Source organism: Homalodisca vitripennis, chromosome 2 (assembly GCF_021130785.1).
Source record: "Homalodisca vitripennis isolate AUS2020 chromosome 2, UT_GWSS_2.1, whole genome shotgun sequence".
Lineage (NCBI taxonomy): Eukaryota > Metazoa > Arthropoda > Insecta > Hemiptera > Cicadellidae > Homalodisca > Homalodisca vitripennis.
Genome location: NC_060208.1, coordinates 227331049 through 227344732, shown reverse-complemented (window position 1 = coordinate 227344732; position 13684 = coordinate 227331049). Strand labels below are relative to the sequence as shown.

Here is a 13684-nt window from a genome sequence, read left to right as displayed (position 1 = left end):
CGTTCACATTCAGAGTTGAGAGTATTGCCCGTCTCGCACAAAGATCAGGATCTCGCAGAACACCAGGAGGAAAACACATCCGTTATTAAGTCCGCGAGAGAAGTGAGGCATCTCACACCCCAGTGAGGGGAATGAGAGACTCTCTCTCGCGGCCTTCTCCAAAAAGTAAAGGATTTATTGTTCCATTGCCTACTCCAAGGAGGAAGTTGGAGTAGTCAATGGAACCACTAGTTCTCTGGGGTGTCGTCAGGGAAAATAGTGTGAACAGTCGCCACAGATGTGACGCCCGAAGTGACACGCACGGCGACATCAGCTGGTGTGCGAGCCTTCTCAACGACGGGCGCAATCTGACGGAAGTCCCCGGAGCAGATGAAGATCTTATTCCCGAATGGCACACTACTATTCATGAGATCCCGGAGGGATCTGTCGATCATCTCGAAGATGTAGCGGTGTGCCATCGGGGCCTCATCAAACACAATGAGCTGTGCTGCTCTGATGAGTTCTGCTCGCTGGGACCCGTTGGTGATGTTCCACACACCTGTGCCGTGACCTAGGTCTAGAGGGAGTCGGAACATGCTATGTGCTGTTGTTCCTCCATCCATGTTCCTTGCAGCAATCCCTGAGCTAGCCACGGCGAGTGCAACCTGTCGACAACCACGGACATACGCAAGGATGACACGAATCAGAGAGGTCTTCCCATAACCCCCGGGACCGTCCAGAAATATGATTCTAGAAGTGCGTCGGTCACGGGGGTTGAGAAGCAGAGAGCGAACGTACTCAAACACACGGCGCTGGTCTGGGGAGAGTTTGGGCACCCAGTCCTCAACGATGGTTCGCTGGAGGTTCTCGCCGTAGTTGAGTAGCTCTCTACCTAACTCAGTCGTGTCATCCTCGACGTAGGGGGAGTCCATGATCTTTCAAGCACGATCCCTGCTGGCGGAGGCTCCGATCGATGTCTATCAAGGTAAGTTTCACCGCCAGTTCAGGGTCGAGAGGGTTCCTTTCTAAGTGATCCTCGCTAAGGTGGTTCTTGAAAGACTCCCACAGAAGAGCAGCGGGAGCTCCCATGTTGCAGAGGATCACGAAGAAGGAACGGAGCCTAGGTCCAGTCATAAACGTAGATGCCTCGCGCAGCGCGTGATTGTATTCTTCTTCGTCTTCCACCAGGCCGAGATTGCGGGCTACGTCCTGAAACGTCCGGCAACCAGGACCGCCACGAGCCAGAAGATCAACGTAACCACGGCAAGGTGTAGACATAAGTAGAATACGAAGGTAGTATTGTTCTCCTCGGTTGGGAGAGACCCACATCAACCTACATACCTTCTCACCACGCTGGCGAGTCGTTACAAAGTGATGGCCATCGGGGTGTTCGTACAATTCCGCAGTACGTGGGCGCTTAGTGTGCACCATGAACTTCTCGTAAAATGTCTGGTACGTGACATTGTCAAAAGTTTCATGGTGCGGGCGATTGAAGTAGACCATAAGCTTGGAGCTTGCTTGAGTGACTGCATCAGAGAGCTGTCTCGGCCGAAAGACAACACTTTGTTTGCCCTCTAAATGCACGGGAACACACTCAACGGTGGGCTCGAGCTTTGACACAGGAAAGTCGAGAAGACGCCAGCATGCGTCGCTGGCACCCACCATTCTCTTCGTCACGTAATGCTCGACCTCATCCTCTTGTTTCCCCAGGGGAGTGACGGTTACGTTCTGGAGAGAACCGCCTTTCATGAGGTACTTAAAGAGGTACTTGATTACGCGACGAGTAGAAGCAAGCTCCAAGTTTATGTGCGCCTCGTATTTGAGCAGTAATGCGGAATTGTACGGAACGACCCAGCCATCATGCACTTTGAATCTGTCTCCTCCGTGATGTGATAAAGCCTTCGTTTGTGTAGTCTCGTTTGTATTGGACGAACCCCCTCTCGTCCACGTGGGTGGTTTGGCAGGCAGGCTTGGGGTAGAACTTGTTGCAGTGCCCCTTTGCAGAGTCCCAGCACAGGAAGTCGGTGCGGTGGTCAGTACCACATGGACCATGAATCATGTGTTTCAGCACCAACTTCCTGAGTCTTCCAGCGGCTTCCTCCTCCGAAGGGATGTCTGCGCGTATTACGGAGTCAATGTCACGTGCCTGTACCGGTCCATCGCCGTCAATTTTAAACACAATGTGGGCATGAGGAAGGCCCCTCATTTGCATTTCAATGACATAGACGATGTAAACCGGACGGCTAAACATTGCTCCGCTGCGCAGATCTCGGAGGAGTTCGCCAAGTTTAATCTGGAAGATTCTGCAGGCTGTTGAGGGGGGTCACTGCGCCCGCTGTTGTGAGGGCAGGCCTTCTTGTTTTCCTCCCAAGTAGCACTGAAGGTGAACGTCAGGAAAAACGTAGGTGAACCCAGACGAGACACAAGGCCCATTGCGTTCTCGTAATGTACCTTCATGTATCTGGGTCCACCGGTAAACGAACTTGGGAGGTAAACTTTTATCCAGCCTGCACCCCACCCTCACCCAAGACTGTTTCATCGCGGGTGATGTCTCCTAAAAACCTGCCCACCGAGCTTGCCTACCCCGTTGAGCTTCAAGGAAGCTCGTCCAGTGGTCCTATCCTCAAGGAATTTTGAGCAGCAGAACGCGTTTGGGAGAACGAACGAATAAATCTTAGACGCTCCTCCTCGTACCTCGCGAACATCTCGACCTGCCATGCTTGAGACAGCCTGCCGAAATGCGAGAAACGGGGATCGGAGAGGAGGAGACATCTAGAGTAATTGTATTGTGAAAGTTTCCCCCCCCGTGGTTGTCTAAGCGCCCAATATGCCACCCTAAAATTACCTTGAGGATAGAGCAACGGATATTGGAAAGGCTCCATTAAGGGGCTAAAGAGGTCAACGGAAGACGGACGCCTATCACTCTTCTTCCAGATGGTCAATTTTCTTGGATCAGTTATGGTGTCTTCATTGCTCAATACAGCGTTGCACTTCAATGCCTGTTTGCCTATCTCCAAGAACAGGGCCATGGGTAGATCTGCTGGTCACTTCAAATTCCAAATGAGCGTTGACTGAAGGCTCATCACTCAATCTACGGAAATCATTGATGAAAGGATTTACAGGAAAGAAGATATGTATTAATTTCATCAATGACTTCTGAGTTCAATGATCTACCCATGGCAATGTTTTTTTGCGCTCCTCGCCATCATCTATGTACAGGCGGGGGGCACCGGTTCACAAACTGGACATCACCTCCCTTGGTCCTAAACTTTTGACCTGGAGCGTCCAGACTGTGAAACCTGGTGGTACATCTTACCTTCGATCTTAAAGAAAGGCGAGGCCTGAAGGAATGACGGTACCCCCAGTCACCTCGAGAGCGCAGAAGGCAAACAAGTCATTGTAGGCACGGGCTCGTTCGATGAACAGACGGTTAGAATAGAAACTGGCGTCCAGAGGAGGTAAATTATGGACTTTATAATGATCCCTCAACCGCAACACCATTTCTTCCTATCCTTCTCTTCATCGAACAGCCTTGCCATGAACAATGAGGACACTTTGAAATGTTTTCGGTCCCATAAACTTATTTTTTTTAGTTTGTAAGAATTAATATAGACTAAATTATCTATTTTCCAATACGCCATTGGGCCATGTTCAACTACACGTCGTGCTAGTATGTTGGAAATGTGGCCTTAATTTCTGTCAATTTAGGATTTTTTATTCGAAATATTTGTACTTTTTTGTAAATTTGTGTCCAGGATGTTTTTCTGTATAACGCTGAACAGCACCCCTGTGAACTTCAGGATGCTGCTCAGTGTAGCGCTGAACAGCATCTCGGATGGACCTGAGGATGTTGCTCAGTGTAATAACGCTGGACAGCATCTCGGTGGACCTGAGGGTGCTGCTCAGTTGTAACGTTGAACAGCATCCCTGTTGACTTGAGGATTGTTTTGAGGAGTACTTTTTCTTTGAATTTTTTATCTGCTCCTCCTTAGTGGTTGAAAGAGTTTTAGGGCGGCCACGTTTCACTTTTTTAGGTCTACCCGGCCCCTTTTTAACTGGAGCAACAGACGGACATGGTACTTATTTCTAATGGCGGTAAAGATTCGACAATGCTTAAACAAGTAGAAATTAGGATCTTTGATTATTAGCTCAGGAGGAGAGGACACTGATAGCGTAGGGAACATATCCAGTCTACCCGTGCGCAGCATTTCAGCCAAATGGGGGCGCATTGATGGTATATCATAGCGCAGTTTGGCTGGGTCCCGGCCAAGGGCAAGTGAAAGTAGCATTAGCAATGGCGAATACGCCGCAGTCAAAACCGTTTTTTCTTGCCTTTGGACGGGAATAAATGCTGGAACGATGGATAGGTCCGGGAACAGAAGGGAGAGCAGCTTAGTTTGGTCTGCAGTGAGGTGGGCACTGTTCAGACTTGTCGTACACATACAAATATACTGCCATCGTGGAAGACCACAATCCAATGACCGATAGAACTGGCGTCGATCTTCACCCCGAGAAACAGAATTTGTATGTGAGGTGTGTAGCGACAGCCGAAATCACCTTCCATTGCATCAATGGCCAAACAGCTTACAGGATGATACTCAGTGTTTTCATCCAGTATGCTTCCGAAACCTATCCATATGGTCAGTAACTAAAGATAGTCCCCACTCTCAACCTCTCTTTACCATTCCCTCGAGGAATGCATTCATTTTAAACCGTCAAATAAAAAGGAATAAAAAAATTAAACAATAATTAAAAAGGAATATAAGCTTCAATTTAAGAACACAAAAAAAATCACAACGAGAAACACAAGGAACAGTCAGAAAAAAGGGCAAAATGTTGCCTAATAGTAACAGCGAAGAAGCAGAAATAGTCACTTGGACGTCAACAACAGTGCCCGCCTCTATCTACAATTTAGCTGATTTCAATAAAATATTAAAAAGTTAAAAAGGAAGTTATAAGCTTTAACTAAGTAAAAAAATAATAAAAAGATATAAGATAAAAAAACAACGAGAACACAAAAGAAAAGTAAGAAAATTGGTCACAAATATGGCGTAATAAGAAAGAAAAGAAAGCAAAGAAGTAGAATAAGAAGTAGTCACTTGGATTGTTAAAGAACGATGAACGTGAACTTTTATTTAAACGTAAAATACATATATTTTTTTACTGAAACCAATTAAGGAAAACAACAAAAAAAATAAAGCCTAGTAAAAAACCGAAAATATTCAGCCAAGTTAAGAGTACAGCTATTCAAGTAGTCAATGTAGACTGAGTAGGAACGTAAAGTTAAGTTTGGATTTCATAGACATCTAGGGATATCAACTCCTACGTACCGGTACAGAAGTCGCTTAAGGCCATCAATTTCTCTTCACTAGGATCCCATAATGTATGTCCCGACACAAAAACTATCACTTCGGAAAGCAGCAACTGAATTTTGCTGTTGACTTTTGGAAAACGCGAATGAAGATGGGTGGAAAAATAGCAAAAAAATGACAGTTTTTTGCAAATATCTCGTAAACGGTAAGAGATATCGAAAAAAAATTGACGAAATTTTTTTCCACCCCTGGACCGACCACAACCCCTCTGAATTATTTTTCCCTATCTATCGACACCAAAAAAGTTAACCTAGGACTATCTTTACGTTAACCCCCCCCTCCCCCACCCTACCTCGCAATGTCCCTATCTACTATATCACAAAATTATATTATTTCTCGGGATTGGGTAAACATAATATGAGACACTTCAAACTGTTTATTGGTGTAGAATTTCACGATGCATCTTATGGTGTTATTATTTATTTTTCTAAAAATTTGTTTTTTTTTATTAGAAATTTTTGAAAATTTTCAAAAAATACGTTTTTTCCTGCAACTTCTCGCGGCCTCCTGTTTATACACTTTAAGAGTATAGAGCAAAAGTTTAAATTGCAAACTTGTAGAGAGTTTTTTTCAAGGGGATGAATACTGTAAGTGGGCTCCGTTTTTTACGATAGGATTGCTTCGGTTAAGTCTTCACAATCGAGCGCCTACGAAAGGTCTACACGGGGCAGAAAATTGCGTCCGCCATTTTTGATTTTTTTAAGGGGTTCGAAAATGAAAAATTCTCACTTTTTCGGGGGATTATCTTCCTGGTGGTGATTACACGTGGATGGAAAGCCTATCTGTGTAAACCAAATTTCAAGTCCTCTAATTCATCTGGAAGTAGGTTAGAATTAGTATACGTGAGAGTGAGTCAGTCAGTCGGTCAGTTACACATCCCCGGGGGGGGGGGGGTTAATATTAATCCGGGGGTTAATGACACACTTCTGGGCCTTTTTTTAGAGGAAATTGTGTCTGTGGCTGTGAACATAATAAATATTCCTCTGTCCCTATCTACTAATTGACGCGCTTAGCTCACGCTCTCAGCCAACTCCCGAAGTCACTGAACCTTTTCTGTAGATCACGTGAATTTAATCCTAAATCCCGTTTTAAATTTATGTTTTGAGTTACGACCAACCGTTTAGCGGAGCCGGCTATCAAGCCCGGAATGTAAATTTTTAGGCGAAAATGGTCCAATATTTTCACTTATATCGCGTTTTGTTGCGGTCTCAAACTACTAGGGAAATAATAGTAGTAAAAAGTCACTGGACCTTTTTTGTAGGTCATCTTATATTTCCATAAATAAAACGTTAGTTAGTCCTTATTTTGACCTCCGACCAATGGTTTCGTGGCCGCTATCGACCCCAAAAACAAAAGTTTTCGCGTAAAAGTTTACAACAAAATTGTACATAATCACGTTTTTTCGGCCAAACCAATCGAGATAGGGCAAAAGATTACTGGACCTTTTCTGTAGATCGCGCAATTTGCTAATTTGATGGGTCAATCAGATTTGAGCTACGACCAACGGTTCGGCCGCTAATCGGGCTTGAAACATTATTTTTATCGAAAAAATCTCTGGAATTTCAAATGTTCGAGCGTTTTGTCGCTTAACCATGGAAGATAGAGCAAAAAAGTCATTAGACCTTTTTTGTAGTTCACTTCATTCCTGACCATGAATTTTCCGTCTCAGATCCCGAGCTAGCTCCAACGGTTCGCCCGCTATCGGGCTTACAAAAAATGCCTAGCAGGGGTGAAGAATGCGCGATTTTTTGGGAATTTTTTTGAGGGGTTGAAAATGAAAAATTCTCACTTTTCGGGATTTTCCTGGTGGTTATACACGTGGAAAGCTATCTGTGTACCAAATTTCAAGTCTCTTAACTCATCTGGAAGTAGGTTAGAATTAGTATACGTGAGTCAGTCAGTCAGTTACACATGCGGTTGTATATATATTAGATACTGAATAAGAGGTTTTTATCTTCACCACAATTTTTGTGACAAGTACTTTATCTTCACCCTAATCGATTTCATAAGAGCCCGCTTACTTTTAGATTATATTAATCACTTTATAAGCATACTGGAGTTATATTTTTGAATCATTAAAGTTAATGTATCTGACGTAAGGATCTTGTGAAGATATAACAATAGTATGCATTTTTAACTACAAAATATAAATACTGTTATAATAATTACAAGTAATGAAAATCCAGGTGGTTAGTTACGAACACACTACAAAAACATATGTTCAGTAAAAATACTGTAATATAATTGCAAGATTTAAAACTAAAAAACATTTTTAGCTTATTCTGTAAAATACTAAATAATGAATTAAATAAATAAAGAAATATTAAATTTTTTTTTGTTTTTTATTTAATTAAGTTCGTTGTTCTTTTCCATTTTTTTCTTTAAACATGTGGGTTACGTTTGAAAATTTAAATCTGTTCTCTACTAAAATTTAGCTACATATATTCCGATATTGACACATGTTTCTCTTTTAACCAGAAACAAAGGCGTGTAGCCCAAAAATAGATTGTTTGTTGGATATATACTGTCAGAGTTTGAATGTTTGTATACAAAGGAACTTTATGTGTCAAAAACATTTCTACAGAGATACAATATGATAAAAACAGCGTGTGTATTTGATTGCCACTGCGTTTAGAATATTGGGTTTATTATTGAATCGTTTTGAATGTTTGAACAGTTTTATTCTTTGATATACCATTGCTTTAAAATATAAACAAGTATAAAAGTCTTTATGCATTGGATAAACTCCAATATGGGTCCTAGAAGTGCTGACATGTGTGAAGAACATTCTAAGAGTATATTCGATAATATCAGTTACTCGCGCTTCTCTCACACTTCTTCACGTTACAGTGTAGCGCATTCATGCTATGGAAAATAATTACGTATCTAATAGAAGTTTTTAAATTCTCTTTATATAGATTGAGTATGAAATGTTTAAACTGTTTAAACACGTCTAAATAATAATAAAATCTATACAGGGTTGATAAGAGCACACACACACACACACACGCACACGCACACGCACACGCACACACACACACACACACACACACAACACGCACACGCACACGCACACACACACACACACACACACACACACACACACACACACACATGTATATATGTGTATATATATATATATATAGGGTGTAACTGTATATACATATAAAGCAATACATATATATATATATTAAACAGCGTCAACCTTTAAATGAAACAACAGCATACCAAATTGCCTTAGAAAGGGTGTGCAAATTAAATTGTTTGGTGACTTTTTTAAAATCACAACCTTTATTTCAAAGTTGGGTATTTGGGAAAGGTAACTCCAATATTTCTTCAGGAAAGCATTACGGGAAATTACTCTTATTTAAAATTGTTAAAATTGTTTTAGCAGACAACATTTAGAACATAATTTCCTTATCAATATTCCGTATTTTGTAAAGAGGTTATAAAGTATAAAAATTCCATATTTTTATGCTTAACTCAGTAAAAAAAATTATACACAATGGCTCGATATGCAAGGTACTATTAATGTCAGAAAAACAATCTAATTGAAAGTACTCACATCGTACAATTTGCAAGTTATTGCATTTTATCAAACAAGTGCTTTGAACAATTAATATTAAGCTCCAATTAAAGGGAAAATCTACCAAAGGGTATATATACCAATACAATGGTGGCTGCATTAATAATACCTGGTAATAATCTATTACAATGAGTAAGAATAATTGTAATATATCTGATGTTATGTAAAGTATGAAGAGACGTGTCTACAGATCCGTCAAGACGACAGCAACGTGCGTGTTTTGTTAGCTTGCCGAGTAAAGGTTTGGGACACACATAACCGCACCGCGCCCGACACGTGAGGTCGGCCGATTGTTGGCCGTCACACGGTGAAACAATTGCTGCGCAGTATTTAACCTGCAAGTTCAGACACGTCCGCACCGACACCAGACCGTCGTGGCCGCACCGTGGCCGCACCGTCACCGATAGTTCAGTTCAGGTTTGAATTTTGACGGGCACGGTGCGGTCTGAGAGATCTCTTTTGAGCGGCATCAGCCATGGATGTGGAGAAACTTATTGAAGAAATAAGGAAGTTTCCTGTAGTTTATGACCAGTCGAATGACAAATATCGGAATACAGAATACAAGGAGAAAGTGTGGAAGAAAATTGCTGACAATTTGGAGCTTGGAGAGGTAATTATAAATTTAAAAAGAGTTTGGTCACATTTGCGTTCTTCTTTGTAAAAATATTTCAGCAAAACGTTTTATTTAATTGAATTATTTAGTATACTAACCCTACATCGTGCGCTGACATTTTGTACGTTTTTATTATTTTAACTGCAATATACTTAAAATTAAAATAATTAATTTAACAATATAGTTTTCAAGTACGGAAAATTAAACATGTACTCTAGTACTGCTATACAATTGTACTCTTTGTCTCCGCAATAAATACTTGACTATTGACTATATTATATTATATTTTACTAATATTTACTATGTTTTACCCATTATTATAAAACTATCTGCAACATGGCAAACTATGGCCTCACACTAAACGTTCTTGTGTTAAAGTAATACAAAATATACTGTTTGTAGTGTATTTTATTGAAATTTCAAAATCAAAATTTATTGATAAAAAGTAATTGGAAATATTTTTTAGAGTAAATCTGGTCATATTTTCTTATTGTGCTAATAAAATACATCAGTTTGGTATTTTATATTGTTCTAATAATAAGTAATTATAAAACTATGTTGTATATTAAGTTAATTTTAAATAACTAAATTAGAATTATGTAATGTATTGGATTTATTTGGTAAAATTTATCCCGGTATTTCGCAATGGGCAAATTTACAATGTTTCTATGAAATTTTGTACGTTTTATTATTTTAACTGCATTAAAGGTCAAATAAAAATAATTTATTTTACAATAAAGTTTTCTTAGTACGAAAATAGTAGCGAGTATACATTTTAATTTCGCCCGCTTTTCATTAACACCGTTGGGATTATACAGTTAGAGTTGGGATAAAAACTTGAAAATTTCACAATTTTGTAGTCAATACTATGGCAATGGACGATGTAGTAGATAAAATATTTTAAAAGTTTATTACAAGTGCTATAAAAATAAATATTAATTAATTAAAACCAAATTGAGCTTTGGCGATGAACATGAAATAATGAGTCGGCTTGCTACTTTTTTTTTTTATTTATTGGTCCAGGCGAGAGTTTTCGTCTGCGAGGAAAGTTTTGAGATAATAAACCAAATTTTTTTAACCGTAAGTATTTTTTTATAAATTTTTGGAGTAGTAAACAGTTTTTGTCGAGACACGAGGTATAAAAAAAGCAGATAAAAAAATTTCATGCGGCGCAAACACGTGCCCGCTGCTTCGCCTCCATACGCTGCAATAGGTTTAAAATGTATTTAAATGCTCAACCTCTTTTTATACTCAAATCTATAAAACATTAGTAACTTAATTATGGGAATATATCTTAAATTTGATTAAATCAACTAATTCGTTGTAGTGGGTTTCAAAAACAAGAAGTACATAATAAAATGAAATATGATATGTATTTAAAGCAATAGCCTCTAAATTAAACCTTTTACAATACGGAATAACTTGAATTGTCTAACTTAAATAGTAAAGTTTAACTTTTTATGTAATGTTACAGTTTACAATGTTACTGTTTATTTGGTGTTACAAGTATATATCAATGAATGATTTCTAAACATTCTATACAGGTTTACAGTAAAGTTTTTTTTTACAGTATCTTTATGGTATTTAGTTTATATTCCTTACTTACAAGGAAATAAAATGTACAACACCCATTCCATCGAAGTATATTTATAGTTGATCATTCTTAAAAAAACTTCCAATAATACACATTATATAATCCACCAACGTATAAATATATATATATAAAATATATATATATATATATATATATAATATATGAGTTATTACTTGTATGGATATCTTTTTTATTTGTGAAAATAACTGAAGAACAAGACTGACAGAATATGAAGTCTACTACCCAAGGAATATCACAGCTTTCGTTAAATGATTACGAACTCTCTGTTTATGTAATTTTTCGTTATACAATTTCGAAAAATGGTGAGCCTGAACTTTAAAATATTTTTGTTAAATTCATAAATTTGCACAAATATTATCCGTCAATCCGAAATACAAAAGACAATACGCTCTATTTACAAGCAGTGAGATCGTTACGCTCGGACAGCGTATCAGTACGGACAAGTGTGGCCTCGCGGTAACCGAGCCGAGCCCGCACCGAAAACTCGGCCCGACTCACGTGTCGGGCGCGGTGCGGATATGTGTGTCCCAACCTTAAAGCCGGAGACTCCAGTACGTTGCTACACACGTCCTGCCTATAAACATGATTTACTCAAGATATTTGTCTCCCTTACAGACACGAGACGCAAAATTCTTTCAGAATATTAAGATGCACTCTTTTTAAAATACTTTAAGAACTATCTACACACTAAGAGATCCGAGATCAACAACAACAGGGGGTTATTTCCCCGGACATATTAAAAATTGCCACAGTTGTTCCTATTTTCAAGGCTGGATGCAGGGAGGACGTATCCTCGTACAGAGACCTAATATCTCTGATTAGCAAAACCATTGCTAAATTACTATTGAATTGTTAATAAAGAAGAAATTACTATTATACTTAACCGAGAGAGGGTTTAATTTCCAGGAAATCAATATGGTTTTTTACCAGCTAGAGGGACAGATATGGTCATAGAGAGAAATGTAAGTTCTGTAGCTAGCTCGGTGGATAAAAATATGTATACAATTGCTTTGTACCTTGATTTTCATAAAGCGTTTGACGTGTTAGGATATAAATATATTAATAAAATAAATTCAGACGGTGTGGAATCGGTGGTGCTGCTCTTTTTATGGTTAAAATCTTTTTCAAAACAAACAGTTAAAATAAATGGAGTATTGAGTAATGCTTTAGAATTAAATTATGGAACGGCTACAAGGAGGGGTGCTTGGACCATTGGATTTTTTGTTGTATATAAATGATCTCTTAGAGCTAAAAACTATTTTCTAACGTGTTTGCATATGCAGGACGATACAGCTTTGGTCTGCTCAGCATACAATAAAGATATATTAAAAATAAGATTAGACACAGATTTTAAAAAAATTTCAGATTGGTTAATAGAAAACAAAAAGTGCTTATTATGCTTCAAAATTGAAATGCATCTCATTTTTTGATCAAATAAAGAAAAAACTGAAATTCAAAATTATTTTAAATTTGCGCTGTCATAGACACACTTGTATTTATAGATGTGAATGTGCTCCTATTGAGTATTGTTGACTATGTTATGTATCTTGGATTCCACATGGATCAATATTTGAAAATGGAACCATCATATAAATATTTTAGGGAAAAAATAAAATAAAATAAATTACTCTCTATACCATATGAGAAATTATATAAGTTTGGAAGCAACTCAAAAACCTATATAGCTTGTGGTTAGAGAGTACCCTTAGATAATGGTATAATACATTATGGTGGGGCCTTTTCATACATTGCTAAAACCTGTTGTCATATCTCATAGAAATGCTGTTAGAATATTATATGGGCTAAGGCCAAATGGATAGAGTAAGCCACTTGTTTTTTTGAACAAAATATATTCACTTTTAATCAAGATTTATGTGTACAGTATAATAATGGATATGTACACAAACACTTACATTAATTTAAAATTAAAGAAAAGGTTAGGACTAACACGGTCTGCAATAAATATAATATTGGAAGTACCTGATATGAGGAAAGAAAGGAAACAGGCAGGCGCCCGGTTCAATTCTACTACTTGGGACCAAAGATATTTAATGGTTTTGTGGAGTTTTGTGGCAATGCGATTTATTTTGAAACAAAGCCGAAGGTAAAAATGAAAAGCGTTTCAATATATCGTGGAATACTCATAAATATTTTGCATGAATATTTCTTAATATAACACAATACTTACTGTTTTTACTTCGTTTGTATATATTTATATTTCTGGTTTGCTTTTTGTTACGTGGAGATGTCATATATTGTTGTTGTTTGTTCAAAGTATATTTATCGTTAAATACGAGTAGATCTTAAGTTTGTTATATGTTATTGTTATTTATTTAAAGTTTATTGTTGTTGATTGGAAATAATGTTTTATATTATTGTTTATTAATTATCATAGATGTTTATAAGATGTTAATTATTGTTACAAAATAGTTAAAAATTGGTTTTGTATATTTATAAGTCTATCAATGATTTTATACAGTCTAGGTGTGGATGGGTCCCTTTGTTTAAAAATATTAAAA

The 13684-nt window shown here is 38.1% G+C and overlaps 1 protein-coding gene across 1 annotated transcript; it reads right to left on the bottom strand.

Moving 5' to 3' along the window:
* Positions 1-227: 227 nt before the first annotated feature.
* LOC124356020 lies at positions 228-2031 on the bottom strand. Its single transcript, XM_046807165.1, has 2 exons — positions 976-2031; positions 228-914 (listed from the first exon to the last, which is right to left on the bottom strand). The coding sequence occupies exons 1-2, from the start codon at positions 2029-2031 to the stop codon at positions 228-230; spliced, it is 1743 nt and encodes a 580-aa protein (XP_046663121.1).
* Between the last annotated feature and the right edge of the window lie 11653 nt (positions 2032-13684).

Excerpts from the sequence above, each read along its gene's own strand:
- LOC124356020 (XM_046807165.1), bottom strand. The coding sequence starts at position 2,031 with ATGGTCCATGTGGTACTGACCACCGCACCGACTTCCTGTGCTGGGACT. Across the intron at positions 915-975 it reads CTCTCGACCCTGAACTGGCG|ATCATGGACTCCCCCTACGT; the intron begins GTGAAACTTACC and ends CGTGCTTGAAAG.